Source organism: Tenrec ecaudatus, chromosome 12, assembly GCF_050624435.1.
Source record: "Tenrec ecaudatus isolate mTenEca1 chromosome 12, mTenEca1.hap1, whole genome shotgun sequence".
NCBI classification, from domain to species: domain Eukaryota; kingdom Metazoa; phylum Chordata; class Mammalia; order Afrosoricida; family Tenrecidae; genus Tenrec; species Tenrec ecaudatus.
Genome location: NC_134541.1, coordinates 13,046,977 through 13,068,387, shown reverse-complemented (window position 1 = coordinate 13,068,387; position 21,411 = coordinate 13,046,977). Strand labels below are relative to the sequence as shown.

Genomic DNA, 21,411 nt, shown 5'->3' with positions numbered 1-21,411 from the left:
CCGCGGAGGGTGAACGATTTAAACTGGTGCCAGTCAACTCACAAAGCCCGTCCCAATCCGCCCACTCTCGGGATTTAGCTCCCAGGTTTTCTAGATGGTCCACTAAGAGCCCCGCCTCCGAGGGGGCCTCACGGCCCGTAGCCCCACCCCGTGTGGCTCCTCCCACCCCAAGCCCCGCCCCTCACCGCACGGACTGGCACCCTAGCTCCGCCCCCGCGCGCCCCGCCCCGCCTCCCGCCCCGCCCTCAGCTCCTCCTTCTCGGCCGCCGTTTCGAGGCGCCCAGTGGCAGCAAGATGGCGGCGCAGCAGCAGGACCTTCAGGGCGGTGCGCAATTGGCTGGGCCCGCGGCGACGGCGGAGGCCGACCCCCTGGGCCGCTTCACGTGTCCCGTGTGTTTGGAGGTGTACGAGAAGCCGGTGCAGGTGCCCTGCGGACACGTGTAAGCGGCGGGCCCGGGCCTGGTCGTGGGACGCCTGACGAGAGGGGGGATGAAGCCGAGGGGCGAGGCCCTGACGGGGAGCGTATGGGGGCGGGAGCGCTGTCCTAGAGGGGCGTCTCCGGGGGCTCCCTGAAGGCCCGTGGAAGTGACGGGGCGCCCTCTCGCCCGCTCACCCCGAGGTAACCGGCCCGGCCGCCCCGCCTTAGTAGGACGACAGCCACTGTCTCCTGAGCGCCTACTGGGTTCCCGGCGGCCTGTCAGGCGCCCTCCCTCACATGACAGTGAGCCGCCGCCGGGGAGGGAGGCCCCGAAGTGAGCCTTTGAAGCGCCAAAGTTTCCCCAGCGCCGTAGCCCCGCGACCAGAGGAGTTAGGCGTCGTGTCTCCAATTCGCCCGAGCGTCCTGAGGAGCCCCGAAGTTAGCGAACGGCCGAGCCCCACGAAATGAACAAAGGCGAAGGAAGCCCGCGGGTCGGGCGGGCGGGCCGGCCGGCCCTGACTGAGGAGGGGGCTGGGCAGGTGGCCGGCGGGGCGCGTCGCGTGGCGTGTCGACGTGCCTCTGGGGTTTGCTTCCTCCTAGCGTAAGCCTCCGGGACCCGAATCGTGCTCGCAGACGGCTTGTGAGGAGGAAAGGGAGAGGCGGGAAACTCCAGCATAGGTCGCAGGCAGGCAAGGCGTAGGTGCTCTGAGGTTTTCAGTGGCATTGAATGGGAGCCTCGCTCCGAAACCGAAACAAAATAAAACAAAACCTGTTTCTTGCTTCTCAGAGTTGGCATCGCTTGGTATTGATCTTGGACCCTCACCTTGACATTGGGCTCACGGGTCCTTGGGCACAGTAGAGTTTAGACACTTATTGGGCCACACAAGGGCCAGCTTCTTCACCGGTGCTTCCAGAGGCTTTCATTTTCCAGAAGAGGAGGCTCAGGCACACTGGCTTGTTGAGATCAGTTGGGCATCTGGCAAGGGCTCCCCAGCCTTGCTGGCTGCTTCTGGCCTCTTCAGCTACACTGAGCTCTTTACTGCTTCCAGCTGTTCCCACTTGCTGTTCAGTTCATCTAGAATTCTCCATACTCCACCCACACTTCCACCTGCCATGATTCCCAATCCTTCCCAGCCTTCATGTCCCATTGTAATTCCCTGCCTGATCACCCCTGTCAAAATGAGCCCCCCTTCTCTTTTGGGTCTGGGTCCCCAGTATCTGAGGATCCATCTTCCTGCCTTCCATTCAGCTGACTGGAATAGAGTAAGAAACATGACCCGGTCCTCAGTTCAAAGGCCTGGTGAATTGTTTCTACATAACTACTAACAAATGTTCATGTTGTTTTGAAAATGAATTGTGCAGTGGGAGAATAAAGCTGTGCGGAGAGAAGGGAAGTGAAGAGGGCATGAACGAACTAAGAAATTGGTGGAGTTTGTGTGCTTTGAAAGTGAGGTGTCTAGGCAGCTTTGGAGACTAATCTTTGCATCAGCCCTCCTAATCCTCAGGGTTCCCTCAGTTGGAATAAATTCAGTGAATGAATTTATTGTTAACGGTTTATGAAGAGGCTTGACCCAGCAGAGTGGACCAACGGAAGAGCAGCAGCATTGGAGATTATGAGCCAGTGAGCCGTCCCTTGGTCAGAGGGCAAGGGGTCACACCGGGATTCAAGCCTGGCTCTTGTACACTTGTCATACTGGTTCCACCATGTGTTCAGTGCTCAGTGAAGACTCTACTAGAGAGACCTGTGTGCTTGCACGGCAGGTGCCCTCCCAGCCAGCCAGTCTGCTTTCTGCTCTACCTCCTTGATTCTTGGTAAGTTTGTGTTTGGAGACATGCTCATCACTGCATTTCTGGCTGGGGCATTGGATTTTTAGAAAATTTGACTTCCAAGTCCTGAACGACTACATTTTTCTGCCACCTAGTGGAATACAGCTGGGGAAGGGCAGGTGGCAGGGTGCCCAAGAGAAGAGGATTTCTAAATAGCACTGTCACGTGAACGGGCAACTCTGGATAGCTGAACTAGAAAGGGACCCAGGGTTAGGAAATGGAAACTGAAAAGCAGTCTCAATGCAGGGGCGGATTACAGGATTGTTAACGGGCATGACTCAAACACAAAGTGGCTAGTGAGTGTTTGAACTAAGTGCTAGAGGGGATTCTTTGGAACTGTGTAGTTATAGGCAAGGTTTGGTTTCATAGCATTGTGCTCCCTGGGACCTCCTGTGTTCTCTTGGCTTATTCACTTGATCTGTCTTGGAGATGTGGCATAGTCAAGCCACAGGGCCCTGCCCACCTCATCCCTTACCCTTCATCCTTTGGTCTACTACATTGTAGTCCCCAAAGGCCTCTCTTCCTACCTTTCGGGAACCCCTTTGTACTTGGCGTCATCTTTGCCTGGAAGTCTTTCTGCCAAGATCGTTGAAGCTCCCTCATAATTTCAGGTCCTGAGCGCAAGTGTCACCTCCTCTTCTATATTCACCCCACCTGATTTTGCCTTGTTTTATTTCCTTCATCACTATCTGTAATCAATGTTTGGTCTGTTTCCACTCAAATTCAGGAGGACCCTTGGCTGGTTTACCACAGTGCCCTCAGTGGTGAAGGAATAGATGTCCTCATCAGATCCCATCCAGATCTAGAATTTTGCCTAGCAGCATTGGCATTTAGCATAATGACAAAGTGAAAGAAAACCTTGGACAGTAAAAATTAGTCCAGTGGGCCAAAGGTAACCATTGGTGTTTATCATGAGTTCTTCCTGGCAGAGGCTGTGAGTCTGTCATAAATCTGTTCTGCTGGGTAAGTTGGCTCAACAGCCAAGGGTGTTTCCATGCCTCATTGACATGCCTTCTATTTACCTTCCCTGCAGGGGCGCTCAGGATGGAGACTCTCGGTCATCTCTGGCCTTCCTCCTCCAGATTCAATCAATTGTTGGGACTTTTCCAACTTAACTGTACAGGCCCTGCTAATTCCACCCCTGAATCATTTCTTGAATTCATTATCCTTGGCCTCAGTCAGACCCTCGTGGTTCCTTGTTGTCAGTCATCTGTTTGGTCTCTACTTCAGGTCTCTTCTTAACTCCCCTCACCTACAAGCAAAATAAAGTCCTGTTGTCCTTGATACCACCAGAGTTCTTTTTCTAGAACTGGATTTGCTCTTGTTGATAGCTTGCTTTAAATCTCTAGGTCTCTACTGCTTATAAGGAAAAGTCTGCTTGATTTTGTTTCCTAAGGGCTGGGAATACTTTTCCCATCCTCTCCTAGGTGAACTCTTCATTTAACGGTGATAGTGGGTGCCATCTCTGCACTCTGATCAGCTCTGACCACCTCCAATCATAGCCAGTTGCTCTTGCGTGCACACAGCACTTTACGCCCGTTTACTGTGGCCGTCATATATTACTCTGTACTAAATGTCTGCTGTCATCCTCCCAATACATCCTAGAGGTAGGCCTGACGGTGTCTGTTTCACAGAGAAGCCTTGTTTTAGAGTACCTTGGCAAGATCATCAGTGTAGGGACAGAGGTTTGAAAGTTCACTGTTTTACTGGAACATTAGTAAAAATGGTTCAAATATGCTTGATACAATTGATGTATGGAATGTTATAAGAGCTGTAAGAGCCCCCAATAAAATGATTTATTTTAAAAGGTTTGTTTGAATTAGGGCTGAGATAAACACTGAGCCTTGGTGGTGTGTTGGTTAAGCACTCCTCTGCTAACTGGTAGATTAGGTAGTTCAAACCCACCAGCTACTCCATAGAGAAATACATGACCGTCTGCTCCCATAAAGATTACAGCCTAGGAAATCCCATAAGGTAGTTCTGCTCTTGCCTACACAGTCACTATGAATTGGAATCAACTTGATAGTTGTGGGTTTGGGTTAGATTTTGAGGTAACAGACTGAATCTCAAACATATGTTTTTACCCTGGAGAGATTTAGACAGGATTTCCTGAAGGACGATATTCACCTCTATGAAATATGCATGGTTGTACCTACTTCTAGAATTAGTTGAATGAGGAGATATAATCATTTGAATTAAAATGTTGGTAAATATACCATGGGCTTTCAGAAGAGCAAACAAATCTGCCTTGGAAGAAACATAACCAGGTGCTCCTTAGAGACCGGGATGGTGAGGTGTCATCTCATGTGCAGTGAACGTGTTATCGGGAGAGCCCGGTCCCTGGAGAAGGACACCGTGCTTGGTAGGGGATCAACAGCAAAGAGGAAAGCCCCTCCGAGGTGGATGAACACCTGGACTCAAACAACAATTGTAAGAAAGGCATGGACCAGGCAGGGTTTCATTCCTTCTCTTCAACTCATGCTGAGTTGGAACCAACTCAGCAGCACAACAATATCAACCATATTGGTTTCAAAGTAGTTTGCAATTTTTTTCTGTTGCTTGGCCTGTGTGCCTCTGCAGGCTCCACTCCCACAGTCTCTGCCCTGGGTGTATTCACTATTGGAATTGGGAGCAGGGAGCAAGTTTTTTTAATTTGTTACTCACTGATGTCTTTTTAAAAGTTTATCCATTTTTGTTGTCTTGTCTCCATGATGCATGACAGTGGTTCTCTGTGTGTCTTGTTCTAGCTTTTGCTCTGCATGCCTTCAGGAATGTCTGAAACCGAAGAAACCTGTCTGTGGGGTATGTCGAAGCGCTCTGGCCCCTGGCGTCCGAGCTGCGGAGCTCGAGCGGCAGCTTGAGAGCACAGAGACTTCTTGCCATGGCTGCCATAAAAATGTATGTGGACGTAAAACGGACAAGACGGGTAAACGGCCAACCGTGGTAGTGCCATTTCTGACGTTAGCATGGGTGGGCGACGCAGTGGCATCCTGCATGGCTAGTTATGTGTGGTGGCTGTGCTATTTCATTTTTGAGAGAATTCCTGGTTGTACAATCATTGCAAGTTTGTTAATTTCATATAAATGCAAACATCAAATAATGTAGGCTTCTTCCCTAATCCTTGCTTCAAAGGTTGCCACTTTAAAAGTGGTTCATAGTAGAAGCCTGCCTAACATTTTCCACCTCTTGACCTACACAGACATAGTTTTGCAAACCTAATATAAGAGTTTCATGAAGTAATTATCATACTATAGTATGTAGTTACACTTTGATAATTATTTTTTTCACTTAATGGCTTACTGGCCAGTCTTGTATGTCAATTTCTTAATTTTAATACCTGCTTCTTTCCATCGTATGAATGTTCCTTAATATCACTTTCCTGTCTGAATGGTTTAGCCCTGGACGTTCATGGTAAGTGATTGCAGTTCTGAATAGGACTGTTTCCCCTGAGGGAAATGTGAGGTAGTCTGCTTCCTGAAAGAGTTACAGCCTTGAAATCCAAAGGGACAGTTCTACTCTGTCTTATAAGGCTACTGTGAGTTAAAATCAACTCGATAGCAGTGAGGGTTTTTTTTTTTTTTTGGTAGTTGTTAATGTTCTTGGTTGGCAGCTAAAAGTCATCTTGTGTTTTATAGCTACAGGTAAGACGGAAGAATCATGATAAGCCAGAGCTCAAATAATAGAGCTTTTCCCCTAATAGTTTCCTTTAGTTTAGAAATAGGAGATATTAAAGTTTTTTTATTATTACCTTTATGCATGCTTAAAAAGGTAGAGCTTCTTTGTTTTGTTTTTGTATACTTTTGATTTTTAAAAAAATGATTAGTGACTGTACTGTGGATAGACCTCCAAAACTTGTTTTCTCCTCTGATTCCTTTATTTCTTTTTCCCCTCTATTCTTATACATTTTTTCCTTTTTAGAACACTTGTAATAACTCTTCTCAGGGTTTTTGTCTCTTTCCAGCTTAACTTTTCCAAAAGGAAGATTTTTATAGCAAAGATAGAATTCAGATTACGCGTTCTTTAAAATCATATATCACAATTTGGCATTTAATACCTATCTTGGCTCCCTAGCTTTTTATCTTTTTTCCTGAAATGATCACTTTTTTCTGTTGCACAGATGTGTAAGAATGTGGATTTTGGCTTTCTGTGAGGAGACTGGTGTAAACCTAAAATCTGCAAAAATCTTAAGCAATGTCACTGGATGTAGGGTGTGTCTCTCAGCAGAAAGCTTAGTCTAAATCAAATAAATCTCTAGGAGATTTCTTCTGTTTTAGGGTAGAAGAAGGTGTCCTGATTTGTTTGAGTAAAGTATTGGTCTTAGTAACAATAGAAGTTCCAGAACTAATGGACAGGGTTGCAGGTCCACAGACACAGCTAAGAATTTGGGGATGTTTGTCACGGTGGTGCAGTGAGTTTTTGTCTTGCCCTTGCTTTGGTGGCTGTATTGAACCTGTTGCAAGAGCCTAACTTGTACCATGTGATTCCTTAGTTCTTCCTGTCTAAGATCCGGGCCCACGTGACTACCTGCTCCAAATACCAGAATTACATCATGGAAGGCGTAAAGGCCACCACTAAGGATGCATCCCTTCAGCCGAGGTAAGAGTCTCATCCACGTCCATTGGTGGGGTCTCTGCTACAAAGATGATGTTCACTTGGTGTGTTGGGGGGTTTAGAGGTGAGTTTGGCCAACCGATAAAGATATGATTGTTAGGCTGCGACTCATCTACATGGCTTTTTGTTTTGTGTTTTAAATGGGAGAGGGGTGTCTCTAGAGTTCTCGTCAAGTGTTAGCTGTGCCATTAAGTTATGTTCAAACACTTGACCTGACTGATCTGGAAATCAGAATCCTAGTCGTAATAGCCTTAGTGAGCTTTGTCCTTTTGAAGCGTCCAAGGGTAAGTCAAAAAGTGTTGCTGTAAAATCACAGACCCATTTTATTAAAGACAATATGAAACATGGAGCTTTTTTTTTTTTTCTTAATGGGTCCTCCATACACTTCTGAAGGTAAGGTTTCTATCTCTCTTGCCCTTCCCTGAATAATTCTGTGCTTGTCAAAGTAGATCACATCAAAATAGCAGTTTGGGCATGTTCCAGAGACTCAAATCCTCTTCCTTTGAAATATTCTTTGAGTATGGAGAGCAAAAAGAAGCTTGAAGGAAGGGGCACGATCAGGGCTGTATACTGGGGGTAAGGTTTCCCAGTGATTCTCATAGGACAGCCCTTAAAGAGCGAACAGCTGCATTGTTGTGAAGGAAAAACTCCCTGGCCCAACTTTATTGACCTTTTTCTCACCAATGCAGTTTTCTCATTTCTTGAAGTTTCTTCATAAGAACCCTTTATGGATAAAATTGATCAAGGTTACCCCTTTGGAAGCCCCCAAACAATTGCCATAACCTTCTGAGCTGACATCTCTGCTCTGCTCATCTTTAGACCTTCCTTAAAACTCATCTACAAACTTGCTTTATGTGGGTCAACATTCCTGTAAATTTGATGCAAAGCTTCGGTGATTTTGGGAAGATGTCCACTTGGGCTTTGTTAAAGATTTTATATTAACCCAGACCGCAAAATCTTTTCCCCCCTATGGCACAAGAAATATTCCTTTCTCTCTCTTTTAAAGTCATACTAATAATGACTAAAACAAACAAACAAACCCAAACAAATCCACTGCTTCGAGTTGATGCCGACTCGTAGTGGCCTGTAGGACAGTATGGAACCGTCCAGTGGGTTCCAGAGACAGGAACTCTTTCTGGGAGTAGAAGGTAGCTTGTTTTTGCCCTTGGAGCAGCTGGTGGTTGGCCGCCCAGCGCGTGACCACTGCCACCCATTGATCACAGAGCTGCTGGAACACTTGTATGTGGGACAGACTTGTGCATGTATGACCTGGAACCCTAGTAGCTATTCTTTTTGACTTAGCCTGTACAATAGTTGGAAGTTCTGTGGAAAGTTCCTCATGGGAGTTAATTTCTTTTTTTCTGTCTTTCATCTTCCAGGAATATCCCTAACCGTTACACTTTTCCTTGCCCTTATTGTCCTGAGAAGAACTTTGACCAGGAAGGACTTGTGGAGCACTGCAAACTATTCCATAGCACAGATACCAAGTCTGTGGTAAGAGTCACTAGTCTAAAATCTAATGTAGGATCCATGTTCAAATGTTAACAGTTACTGTAATGTCCTTCCTAGCCATTTCTCCTACCTCAAAATTCCTAGGTCCAGTGTGTGACAGTTGCCATATCTCCTCTGTGTCCTTTAATCTGGAACACATCCTCTTTCCCCACACAGGTGTTTGGTGATGACTCAGAAATCAAAACTCAGTGCCATTGAGTAGACCCTACCCATATGGACCCTGTAAGACAGGGTTGAAGTGCCCTGGTGGGTTTCCAGGACTGTAAATCTTTATGACTGTAGACAGCTTCATCTTTTTCCAGCAGAGCAGCTGGTGGTTTGGGGCTGTGACCTTGCGATTAGCAGCCACCATGTCACCCACTGTGTCACCAGAGCTCATTTTGTAAGGAGAGTGTGGGAAACTAACTCTGAGGGAAATATGACTGAGACTTATTCCCTGACTAGTACAGAGGGAATCTGAAAAGCTAGTATTCCACGGTAGGAAAGCCACCACTTTAGAAAATTAGAGATATAGTCCAAGTACATTTTCCTGCGTTAACTATCTTTTCCACAGACTCTCCCCTTAAAGATGTGCTCCCTTAAAGTGAGCACATGGTTGATTCTTCTGTCTCCCTATAGAAGCAGACATACCTATTTGCTCCATCTCTTCCCACTGCAGCATCCAACCCCTCTCATACCTTCCCCAATAGCAGATGGGCATTGAGAAGCTTTAACCTCCAAGCTTGTGATTCAAAATGTTTGCCATTAGCCTGGCTACATTAATTTGGTCATTAAATTAGCCTTGACAGCCTTTAATGTATAGAAAATAACCACATCGCCCCTGTGGCTCTTTTGAATTTTATATATAAAACAAAAGGGGGAATTGTGGGATATAAAAAGACTTTTCCCCAGCTTTGTCTGTCCCAAAGATATGCCAAACCTAAGAGGCTGTTTGCTGGTGCATGGTGGGAGGTTAGAGATCTTCTCCCTGCAGGCATTCAGCCATCCAGAGCAATCAGACTACTGTCTGGTCCTCTGTAGGTGGGGCTCACGCCCTGTTGATAGGATAGTGATTGTTTTGGTGGAGAGCTTAGAACAGGCCAGACCTGCTCAGTGACATCCAAAGTTAGGCTGCTATCCTGAATCTAGGATCTTCCCATTTTGTCACATGTATACCCCTGATCCCTCCTCTTCCTTTTGTGTATGCACCCCTAGATCGTTCCCCTCCCATCACTTTATTGTCTTTGTTACAACCCTTTCCTGTGATGTAGGTCATTAACCTGTAATCAGGGAGCTTGCACGCCCCCCAGGTATATATAAGTTTTGGTTAGAAATAAATCTGTCTCCCTTGTGCTCCTCTCTGGTCTCTGGATCTCCATGTGGACTATCAGGCAGGGTTGAGGTGAGCATGCTACCATAAAATATGCCTGACTCCTTCATTTTATTCTCTCTTCTATCTCTCTTATTCTCTATGACTTTACTGTAATCGTTACATATTATCACTGTATAATTGCACCTGCCGGGCCTGTGATGATTTTTTAGGGGCTGGCTCCCCTGCTGTTTTTTGAGAGGATACGGGTTAAGTTATGGGTCCACTGTCTGCTATGTGGCGTCTTGTCCAGTGTCTGCTGATCCTGTTATTGATAATGCTGACTGATTGCTTGGTGCCTCCAAGTTTCTCCTCAGTAAAACTCACTTTTTCTTTTTAAAAGTACCTTTCTTGTAGATGTGGGGAAAGGACTTCCCTGGAATTGTTTAGAAAGACCTGATCTATCCTTTGGCATTTTATTTAAATATCAGAGGCTGGCAGGTGTGAATTTGGTCCATTTTGACAATATGGTGTACTCATCCCTCATGTGATTAGCTGACTGGATGGTAATGCATCGTTTTCTCTGATTTGGTTTGGTTTTCCCCATTTGTCTCAGGCCGCCGCTTATGAGCCATGGGCTTTACCTGAACCGTTGTAAGGATAGGAGGGCAGCTATTATTGCTCACCTTCGTCCTAGGGCTAGCAGCAGTCTTTGCTTTTCTACCATAAATCTTAAAGCACGAATGGTCAAAGAATGCCTTAACTCCTCCTCTGATTTTTGAACTCCTTGCCAAGTCCAGAGACTAATCAGTGAAGCCACCCCTTACACGGGGCTCCCTTTTATGGTGCTGTGGCAGATTTCAGGGAGGGATAACCTTGCTGTCTGCTCTTCCCACCGCCTCGCTGGAGAACTGCCAGTGTCATCCACAGTGAGCGCCCTTCATTCATCTTTATGGTCCCAAGCACACACTCTTAAGGACTAAATCTGTTTTCATAGGCTCCCGGTGGGAACTGCTCCATCCTTCCCAAATAGAAGCCGAGTCCTGAGTTTAAGAAGGTCAAAGCCTCAGGTGTGGGTTCCTTATCACTCCTGTCCGCCCCTGAGGCCAAACTTGGGCCCTCCAGGCCCTGGCATATTCATGTCTCTAATCCTGAGTGACCAGATTTTAACATTGGTAAAGCAGGACACCAGCGGGACTCCATTGATAAAACTCATATCCTGGCGAAATAGCCACATTACAGCCAACAACTGTATACCCTAGTTTGTCGTGCATTCTTTCCAAAAATTGGGACTTTTTAAAAACTACGCAGGACGAATTGTTAAAAATCGTGAGTGTCAAAAAAAATTGTGAGTGTCCCACCAAAAGCGGGACGTCTGGTCACCTTACTCTAACCTTTACAAGGTAGCAGGTTGCTCAGTCTGGGTGTTCTATATTTGAAAATAGGAAGTACTGGCAAAACTCAGCTGGCTCTGAGAAGTTACTGCCCCTCTAGGGACATGTGTCTTCACTTGTACCTGGCTTGCTTCACTTGGATGCCTTCCCAGCGGGCACCCATCAGCACTTTAATTTGTAACCCTCCTTTGAGTCCTTCCCTCCCTGCCAGTCTGGAAGGAAGGCTCCTTGTCAAGTGTTGGTAAAGACCAAGAGAGAGACTGACCCAGAGTCAGAGCTCAGTAAGTTTTCCATTTTCTTGCCCTTCTTACATTTCACTGTCATGTTTCTTGTTTCGCCTTCAGCATTTCTCTACCTGCTTCCTTGTGTTTCCTTCACATGTGTCCCCAGTCCTCAGGACTAAGTCATGGGAAGCATATCTGACTGGCATTTTCTCTTGTCCCTCAAGCTCTGGTTTTCAGCTGCTGCCCCTACTTTCCTGTCCTTTTCTGTGTCCCCTGGAGTCTGGCTGCCACCCACCCATCCTGATGACATCGCCTCCATGGTCCTAGCTGCTTCACTTGGAGTTCTTGTTTTCCTTCACTTCTTAGTAGTTTTTTTGTATGTATTCAGTTCATTGCATAAAATGCAGACTATATGTGTGAGTCTCCAGCCCTGTCCCTGGGTCCCCAGTTCCCTGCCACAGCATTGTCCCCAGTGTTCCATTAGACGCTGGCATTTTATTCTGTATTCCAATTAACCCGTGAAGAACATACCATAGCACCACTTCCCATTGTAGTGTAATAAAGGTGAACCCAGTGTAGAGGCAAGACATCACACCATGGTGGCCTTCCATGAGATTAACCAGTCACAAAGAACTGATTGGTTTCCCTCAGAAATAATCAAATCAGGCCTCCTCATTTGACACCAACAGTTACCTTTCTAACATGTCTTTATCATACACACATGGAAACTTCAGCCTGAAGTAGGCATTGTATTAGTTTCCTAGGGCTGCTGTAACAGAAAGACCCCAATTGGGGAGCTTCAAAGAACAGGATCGTATAATCTCTGTTCTGGAGGCTGGGGGTGGGATCTGAGGTCAGGGTGTCAGCATTGTCTGCTCTGAGCCTTGGAGAGACTCAGATTCTGTCTCTCTCAGCTTCTCTCTCAGATTCTGTCTCTCAGCTTCTGCTAGCTCTTAGCCTTCTTCCCTTGCAGCTGCAACATCACATGGCATTTATCATTCTGTCCTATCTCTTTTATCTTCTATAAGAACTAGTCATATGGGACCCACTCTGCCCCAGCAGGACCTCTCATGGTAGCTGAACTGAAAAACATCATCTTTTTTTTTTGAAGTCATTTTATTAGGGGCTCATACAACTCTTAACACAATCCATACATACATCAATTGTGTAAAGTACATTTGTACATTCATTGCCCTCATCATTCTCAAAGCATTTGCTCTCCACCTAAGCCCCTGGCATCAGCTCCTCATTTTCCCCTCCCTCCCTGCTCCCTCCTCCCTCATGAACCCTTGATAATTTATAAATTATTATTTTGTCATGTCTTTGCCCTGTCCGACGTCTCCCTTCACCTACTTTTCTGTTGTCCGTCCCCCAGGGAGGAGGTCACATGTAGATCCTTGTAATCCGTTCCCCCTTTCTACCCCACCTTCCCTCCACCCTCCCAGTATCGCCACTCTCAGCACTAGTCCTGAAGGGATCATCCATCCTGGATTCCCTGTATTTCTAGTTCCTATCTGTACCAGTGTACATCCTCTGATCTAGCCAGATTTATAAGGTAGAATTCGGATCATGATAGTATGGGGGGAGGAGGAAGCATTTAGGAACTAGAGGAAAGCTGTGTGTTTCATCATTGCTACATCGTACCCTGACTGGCTCGTCTCCTCCCTGAGACCCTTCTGTAAGGGGATGTCCAATGGCCTACAAATGGGCTTTGGGTCTCCACTCCGCACTCCCCCCCCCTCATTCACTATGATATGTTTTTTTGTTCTGATGATGCCTGGTACCTGATCCCTTCAACACCTCGTGATCACACAGGCTGGTGTGCTTCTTCCCTGTGAGCTTTGTTGCTTCTGAGCTAGATGGCCACTTGTTTACCTTCAAGCCTTTAAGACCCCAGCCGCTATATCTTTTGATAGCTGGGCACCATCAGCTTTCTTCACCACATTTGCCATTCACCCGCTTTGTCCTCAGGGGTTGTGTCAGGAAGGTAAACGTCATAGAATGGCAATTTAATAGAAGAAAGTATTTTTGCATTGAAGGAGCACCTGAGTGTAGGCCAAATGTCCCTCTGCTACCCTAATACTAAACCCATAAATATATGCACATAGATGTATTTCCCCATCCCCACATATAAATAATTTTGCATATATACATGCCTTCACCCAGACCTCTATAAATGCCCTTCGCCTCCTAGCTCCCTTCTCTTATTTCCTTTGACTTTCCTCTTGTCCCACTATCATGTTCAGTCTTCATTTGGGTTTCAGTAATTCTTCTTGGTTACACTACCCTTGATCATGCCCTACCAGGCCTCCCACACCCTCCTCACCACTGATTTGGATCACTTGTCCCTGGGTTTGCCAACACCACCACCTTTCCCCCCACTTCCTCCTCTCCCGTGTCCCCCAAGAACTGTCAATCCCGTTGTTTTCTCCTCCAGATTGTTAATCCAGCCTATCTTATTTAGACAGATCTGCACAGATAATAACATGCACAAAAACAAGACAGCAAAGCCAAGCAACAATATACAACAAAACAACAAAAAACAAAACATAACAAGAAAGAAAAGCTTGTAAAAAAAAAAAAAGAAAGAAAAGCTTGTAGTTAGTTCAAGGACTGTGTATCAGCCTTAAGGAATGTCTTCCAGTCCAGTCTGTTGGTGCACCACGCCCTGGCCCCAAAGTCCACCTTCAGCATTCCCTGGGGACCTCGCCGCTCCATTCCCATGCTGTTCTGTTGCACCTCCTTAGTGCACTGCCTCGGTGTGGCGGTATCAGATCAGGCGCAATTCCGACACTGTGTCTCCGGTGCTGTCCCTTGTATGGCCATGGGCCAGTGAGGGACGGCATGTCACAAAAAGGGGCCAGCCATGTGGTCCTCTCTGTGGACTGACTGCTCTAATCATTGTCCTCAAGGCCTGGTGGGCTAGGATGTGCTCCACTCTCTCCTCCTCCCACTTCATCTGCTCCAGAAAACATCTTCTAAGACCTATTTCCAGAGTCACGATCACAGGTTCCAAGGTTCCGATTCACCATGTGCTTTTGGACACATAGTTCCATCTGTAACAGTCATTATACCTACTGTTTTGCTTTTAGGAGTCCTGGTAGTATAGTGGGTTATTCATTGAACTCCCAACTAAAGGGTCAGCAGTTCAAAACCACCAGCTGCTCCTCGGAAGAAAAGTGAGGCTTTCTATTCCTATAAAGATTTATGGCAGCAGTTCTCAACCTGTGGGTCGTGACCCCTTTGAGGGTCAAACACCCCTTTCAAAGGGGTTGCCCAATTCATAACAGTAGCAAAATTACAGTTATGAAGTAGCAACGAAAATAATTTTATGGTTGGGGGTCACCACACCATGAGGAACTGTATGAAAGGGTTGCGGCAGTAGGAAGGTTGAGAACCCCCTCCCCCCGGGGGGGCAGTTCTGGACCCTGCCTATAGGGTCACTATGAGTTAGATTGGACTCAGTGGCCGTGAGTGAGTGTTACTTTCCTGTGTGATTCCACAATGGCTACACAGTACCCATTCTTTGGCTCTACTAGGCAAGATAAGAGGTGTATTTTATGAAAAATACTTCAGAATCATGTTTCAACTCCTGTTTTCAGGAGGTTTTACTTATGGTTCTTAAAAACTGATTCTTGGTTGAGAGAGCCCATGTGCTAAGACACGTCACAAAAAGACCAGGACCCACTTTCAGGCACACTTCAGAGATACTGTGGGGGGTCAGTTCTCGACCTCTGCAGTAAGTCAAGCTACATATCGCTCAATTTCCATCTGGAAGTTATGTTCACATTACACTGCAGCCTACTAAATGTGAACAGCATTATTGAAGCACCGTGAGGTGACCCAAAATGTGACCCAGAGACACCAGGTGAGCACACGTTGTTGGGAAAATGGCACCAATAGACTTGCTTTGATGCAGGGTTGCTTCTAAACATGACTTTGATGGTTTTGTTCTGGCTTTAATATAGTATCTGCGAAGCACAATAAATAAAACAAAGTCAGCCTGTATGTTGGTCATTCTGACCATTAAACTAGAACCGTCAGTGAAATTGGATGGTGGCCCCAGTGCATGTCCCTCATGAGGTTTGTGTGTCCCATTTCCATGTCTTTCACTCCGGTTCTGTAAACTGTAGCAGTTTCCTAGGCATTGCTTCTAATCTATTAAGATACATGTTGGTTTGCTTCTTTTTAAAAATTTTCTTCTATGAAATTAATAAAGCATTTGCCAGTTCGAAATTTTTGTGCGGGTACAGGTTGTGAGCTGGATGGCAGACATCAGACTGCAGCCATCCTCACTGTCTGTTTCCAGATGACCCCTCACGGGCACGGGGAGTCACTGCCCCTCTGCTGCGTGGCTGTGCCATCATTCAACTGCTCCATCAGGAGGGACAGTGAGCTTATTCACAGATGGTGACAAGGAATTGGTTACACACTCACTGTTGAGTGTCGTAAAATGCTTCCTTTTTTTGTTTGCTTTTTTGCTGAAATCAGTATGGTAGATGTCCATGTAGTTACTGGTTTTCTGTATGCTTGAAATTTTTCAGAATACATTTTTACATGTCACCACACACATCCTGGCATATCTTGGCCTGTGTATGTGTGTATAATGAAAGTCTTTTGAGTGGACCGATGTGACCCCCGGTTATGTGTACTCATAATTGCGATGACTGCCCATTGGTAACCTACTCCACAGTTTCTGGTAGTATGGCTGAATTCCCGTCTTCCCTCCCCTCCTGCAGCTTAACCTCTCCAGTTCTTATCCTGACAAAGTCCTCAGCTTCTCCTCCAACAGGACTCCCCCCTAACTCCCTTCTCCTCCACAGCCCCTGTCCTGGCCTGGGCTCAAGCTCTGCAGCAAGTGCTTTACTTCAGGCTCATCCCTTGTCACCCTGTCTTCCCTGTGCCACCTCTAAAGGGGAGTGTTTATGCCCCACTCACCCCTCCCTGCGCATCCCCACAGCTCTCCAATTCTAGTCTGACCAGCCGCCTGACTCCTTCCCCTGCCTCCTTGTCTGATCTTCGCGCTGCTTTCCCACTCCCACCCACCCCCACCCCAGGAACCCCCTTCTGGCTTCTCTTTACTTTTCCGAACCCCTCCCAACCTTGTAAGCTCCAGCCAGACTCTGGTCTGAGCCCCCCTGTTCAGCGTGCCCTCATTGTGCATTTCCTTCCTTTGCCCTCCTCGCCTCTCTTTGTGCTTTGGGGTATTCTGGTGCATGGGCTTAGAAGGCCACTCTCTGTGCCTCCCTGCACTGTCACACTGCTCTAGGGTGTAGCGGAACATAAGAAGGGAGACATTGGGACAGAAGCTTCCGTCCACTCCCTGTGCCATTCCATGTGAGGAGACAAAGGTGTTTCTGAAACACTGGTATGGACATGCAGGAGTGACTGGGCTCGGGCTGTTCTCAGGAAAAGTGGCCAGACAGAGGCCAGAGAGGGCCTAAGACCTTTTTTGTTGACAGGTTTGTCCAATATGTGCCTCGATGCCCTGGGGAGACCCCAACTACCGCAGCGCCAACTTCATAGAGCACATCCAGCGCCGGCACCAGTTCTCTTATGACACCTTTGTGGTGAGTCTGGAGCTACGGCTCCGCAGGACAGCACAACTCATCACTTCACTTACGTGGGGGCTCTGAACCTTGATGTTGAGCTCATCACCTGCTGGAATGGACTCCTCATGCCAGTCTTGGGAGCCGGGGGTGGCCAGAGCTTCCTGGGCTTTGGCTTTGAGAAGATGAACTGGTTGAGTATCTACACAGAGAAACAAGAAAGGTTTACCCATTTTCTCTGGTACATACAGTTTCTACCTGTTTAGCCTGGTTTGATTCAGTGTATGTGTATATCTTAAGCCCAAATATCAAGGCTTTCTCATAAGGATTTACAAGCTGAAGGGTGAGTGGCTTGTTTAGGGAGCAGTGAGTGAGCTGTCAGCCTTCCACCTGATTGTTGTTAAATGGAAGCCAGAAGTCCTACCAAGTTCAGGCTCACCAGTCTCTTTCCCCGCTGTCCCTCCCCCCAAGAAGCTGGAGATGCAGAATTTCCTTTGGTGGATCACAACCAGCCAGGTGGTGATGGTCAAGCCTATAACCTTCCCCGGAGCTGGGTGGGCTTGAAGTGGCACGCTATTGGTTGGCACTCCAGTGGCAGGTCAGTGTGGCCAACTGCTGGGCATGGGCCTTTCCTTTGTACAGAATGCTATGAAGTCAGAATCAATGTAGTGGTCGGTTCTAGTGGCTTCAACCCAGGACCTGAGAGGGACCGTTCCAGGTCCCATCTCTGTTGTCAGGAAAGATATTAACAGTTGATGCTCTCCAAATGGGTAGAATTCCTGAAAAACAGTTGTGTACATCATTTTGTCTCATTATAGAAAGTTCATTTCAGTGTTACAGCTCTTTTAGAATTTGTCTAGCAGGTTTTCTGTTTTTTCCGGACCTGCCCCCCCACACACACACACACAAAAGAAAGTTCATTTCATTGTAGTTTCTCTGGGACATTCTGGTCCCTATTCTCTGCTGACCACTGATGCCACCCAAAGAGAAAGATGCTCATCCAGTGTGTTCATAGTGGTGCTTGGCTTCCCCAGCTGATGGGCTACATGCAAGCACACGGGGCCTGGTCTGTGCTCAGTCTCTGCAAGAGGGCAACGTCTTTGTTCTCATCCTAAGGATAAGGTAGCAGATGCACAGAGAGGTTAGGTTATTAGCCCAGAGTCACAGGTAGGGTAGCCAGCGAAGGAGCGGATCTGGTCCTGGGCCACCCCCTCCAGAGCCCATTGGCAGGCTGCCTGCCTCTTCCTTGACCAGCAGTGGCTGAGTGTCTGTGTTCTGTCACAGGATTATGACGTGGATGAAGAGGACATGATGAACCAGGTGCTGCAGCGCTCCATCATGGACCAGTGAGCCATCGCCACAGTGCGTCTCCCGCCCCAGAGCTTCCACGGGTAACTTTGGACTCCTCCAGTGTACAGCAGACTTGGGAGTGAGCCTGGGCGTGAAGGATGACTGACAGAGATATGGGGGCCCGAGGTCAGAGCCCCTCTTTCCTTGGGCTCTTACCAAAGCTGTCTTCCCTTCCTGTTCACCGTGTTTACCCCGCTAGCCCCTCGGGCTAGTCCTCTTAATCCTCAGCAACTTCCTGGAGTTCTTGCCACCGTGTCTCCAGCGCCACCTGTTCATTTCTCGCTCGCCCCTCCAGTCCAGCATCCTCCCTCGGGTCCTCCGAACCAGCCAGGGCCTCTTCTGGGCCACAAAGAGCACAAATGAGACCAGCATCTCCTTGTCCTCGAGGTGTGTGAGCTCTGGCCACAGTGCGCCTGCGCTGTGATGTCACCGTTTTCCTGGTGTACTGGCAGCTGCCAGGGGTCTGGCAAGGTTTGTGTCATGATATTGCGCCCTCCCCCCCTTCCGTTACCTGGTTCAGTCTTAAATGCCTGCGTGGTGCCTTGTTAGGATAAAGTGTGACCATAGATTTTTAGCGATGAAGTGTTTCTAGGTTAACAAAGTTAGAACCCACATATCCATAAGTGAGGAGGGCGAGCGAAGAGAGGTGGGAAGGTCCAAGTTTGGGTTCTGATTTTCAAATTATGAGCTATGTCACGTGGCTTTGCCAGGCCTACCTCTGTGTTTGAGGGCTGGCTTACAGTCTTGGCTCTGAAACAGGCAAAGGAGCCCTGAATGAGAAAGCAGCGTGGGGCTCCTGCGGACACTGGTTCTGCTCTCCTCTAGTGGGTGACGTAGACTAGAGGGAGCATTGTTTTCCTGTCACAAGTGGTTTCCTGTGATGCTGGTGTCACTCTAAGAAGTCGGGTGTGAGAACCTGCCCTCCAAATACAGAGAACGGTTAGAGACAATCTGGTTGCCCACCCTACTGCCTCTCGGTAAGACTAACAGTTCATAAAGGAGCCACACACCTCCTGATGAGCAGCTGCCAGTAAAACCTGTCCACTGGAAACTCCCTTTGGTTACAGACCAGAACCCCCAGGTTTAAAATAGTTCACAAATATTAGTAAAGAGAAAATATTGGTCAGCCTACTCTGGAGGAGCTGAATATCTGACCAACTGAAAGGCACATGAAGCGAGGTCTGTTTTTGTTTTTTTCTTTTCCATGTCAACCTTCTTGAGTCTGAGCGCGGAGCTGTTCTAGCTAGTGGTGGAGGCTGCACTAAGGCCTTTGGCCTCTCTGCTGCTGCTGGCCTCTCTGGCAGCCAATGAAGGGCTGCAAGGTCCCCGTGAGGGAGTAACTTTCTAACATGCTGCTGTCTGGAAGGGCCCCACCTTTCTTCAAGTCAGTGGCTTCCTGCTGATTTCTAGAGAAGGTTCCCTCAGATCTTGTGAGTTGAGATCACCTCTGTAAAGCCGGCGGGACTTGGGAACAGAACCTCTGAGAGACCTGAGTAGAGCACATCTATCTCGCTGGTGGGTCAGAGAAACTTAAGTTCTTGTATTAAGTGCACTTCATGTATTTCTATTAAGATGACTTTCCAGAAAGTGAAATTTGTTATGTTCTGGCTTTTAAAGGTGAAATATAAATAAATTTCATAATTTATCCAACTCGTAGGAGGTTCTGACTGTTTTCATGAAACACCCATTTGCTGGCACCTGTGCCCTGGAAGCCTTCAAGAAGATTTGCTCTTCATTCCAAGGGGCAGGTGCTTCTGTTATGAAACTCTAGCTTGGCCTCACTCTGCAGGTCTCTAGAAAACGCATACTCCCCACTTTGCACATTTGGGAAACACCAGTGAGGTGAGGGGTACAGATGCTCTGTATAACCAGGTGGCTCTAGCTACTGTCTTGTGACTTAGCAGTGACCCATGGACATCACAGTAAGGGTTCCATAAATTACAGATTTCAGGTCTGAGAGGGCCTATGGGAGAGTTGGCACAAAGTGTTCCCCTTTATGAGCCTGCTTCCTTACTATGGAAAGTGGCTAACCCTTCCTGACTAGTCTGTTGGTCTTCCAGGAGCAGTACAGGACCACTGCCCACCGCCTTACTGGTGGGTTCTTTGGAACTTGGCAGCAGTGCTGTCTCCTGGGTTTCCCCATCCCTCTCCCCAAACCTGGCGTTGAATATGGCCCAGCCTGCTCCACTAGAGCCTCTCCCTCTGGATTATTCTCTTTGGCAGTGCATGGGTACCAGAAGTTACTCTTAAGTCCCCCAATCTATCCAGGCTTCCAGGCCTAAGTATCAGTTGAGCCCTGGGCTCTGGTTACAAGTCAGGAAGTTGTAGTCTGTGCCTCTGTTTTCTCAAAGTAATAAAAGAGCTCGAGAAAATGGCATTGAAACTGAGACCCGAATGAAGAGGTCAAACTGGGGGAGCATATGGGAAGAACATCCCAGCAGAAGGAACCAAATTCAAAGGCAGTAAGGTGGGAGCATGGGAGTGATCCTTGAGAGGAGACAGCCAGGTTGGAAATCATGGGGGCTTGGGAGACAGATCATGCAGGGGCTGGTGGGTCACTGTAAAGACTTCTCTCTGCTGAAATGGGAGTCAGCGGAGGTGTTGTGAGTGACGTGATCTGGCTTTGGGAGGGACACCAGGGAGGTGGCTGGCTGCTCAGCAATCCAGACGGGAAGCACTGTAATAATGGGGTTGTTGAGCCAAGTACTTGTTGAAGGTGAGATGTGCGAGGAGTAGAGAATGACTGCCAAATTTGGGGCCTGAAAGACAGTGAATGGGCTGGTTTCTCCCTCAAATGAGGAAAGACTCCAAGAGGAGCCCTCGACCAAGAATCTGGTGTGATGAACGGGTCCCTCTGGCGTGGGATCAGCCTTCTAGCATCGTGCACGGATAACTCAAAGTACAAGCTGTCAAGCCACTCACATGGAAGAGAATGCCCTGGAGCATGGTGTCTGCTCCTCAAGTCAAAGATGCGCGTGGATGAAAGGTTCCTCGAACGAACGTGTGAGTGGAAGACACCATTGTGATATCATGCTTAATGTCGCCCGCATCCAGATGGGGGAGTGTGTGTGTGTGTGTGTGTGTGTGTGTTTGTCCCTTTTAAGAATTAATAAAGGAAAAAAAAAGAATTAATAAAGGGGGAGCGGGGAGGCAGGGGAAAAATGAGGACCTGATGCCAAGGGCCTAAGTGGAGAGTAAATGTTTTGAGAATGATGAGGGAAATGAATGTACAAATATG

At 47.5% G+C, this 21,411-nt stretch overlaps 1 protein-coding gene and 1 non-coding gene across 2 annotated transcripts; both read left to right on the top strand.

Moving 5' to 3' along the window:
- Positions 1-271: 271 nt before the first annotated feature.
- RNF114 (ring finger protein 114) lies at positions 272-19,154 on the top strand. The gene is made up of 6 exons (XM_075528572.1): positions 272-440; positions 4,993-5,143; positions 6,735-6,841; positions 8,236-8,350; positions 16,737-16,844; positions 18,108-19,154. Exons 1-6 carry the CDS (start codon positions 295-297, stop codon positions 18,171-18,173), a joined length of 693 nt encoding a protein of 230 aa, XP_075384687.1. The 5' UTR covers positions 272-294; the 3' UTR covers positions 18,174-19,154.
- Positions 17,653-17,714, top strand: LOC142423588 (U7 small nuclear RNA). The gene has a single exon (XR_012779209.1). It is a non-coding gene; the product is annotated as a U7 small nuclear RNA (small nuclear RNA).
- Positions 19,155-21,411: the final 2,257 nt, after the last annotated feature.

What these genes read in the sequence shown, in the direction of transcription:
- RNF114 (XM_075528572.1), top strand. Translation starts at nt 295, where the DNA reads ATGGCGGCGCAGCAGCAGGACCTTCAGGGCGGTGCGCAATTGGCTGGG. An exon ending in CAGGTGCCCTGCGGACACGT is followed by an intron (nt 441 to 4,992) that starts GTAAGCGGCGGG and finishes GTCTTGTTCTAG; the next exon opens with CTTTTGCTCTGCATGCCTTC. An exon ending in GATGCATCCCTTCAGCCGAG is followed by an intron (nt 6,842 to 8,235) that starts GTAAGAGTCTCA and finishes TTCATCTTCCAG; the next exon opens with GAATATCCCTAACCGTTACA.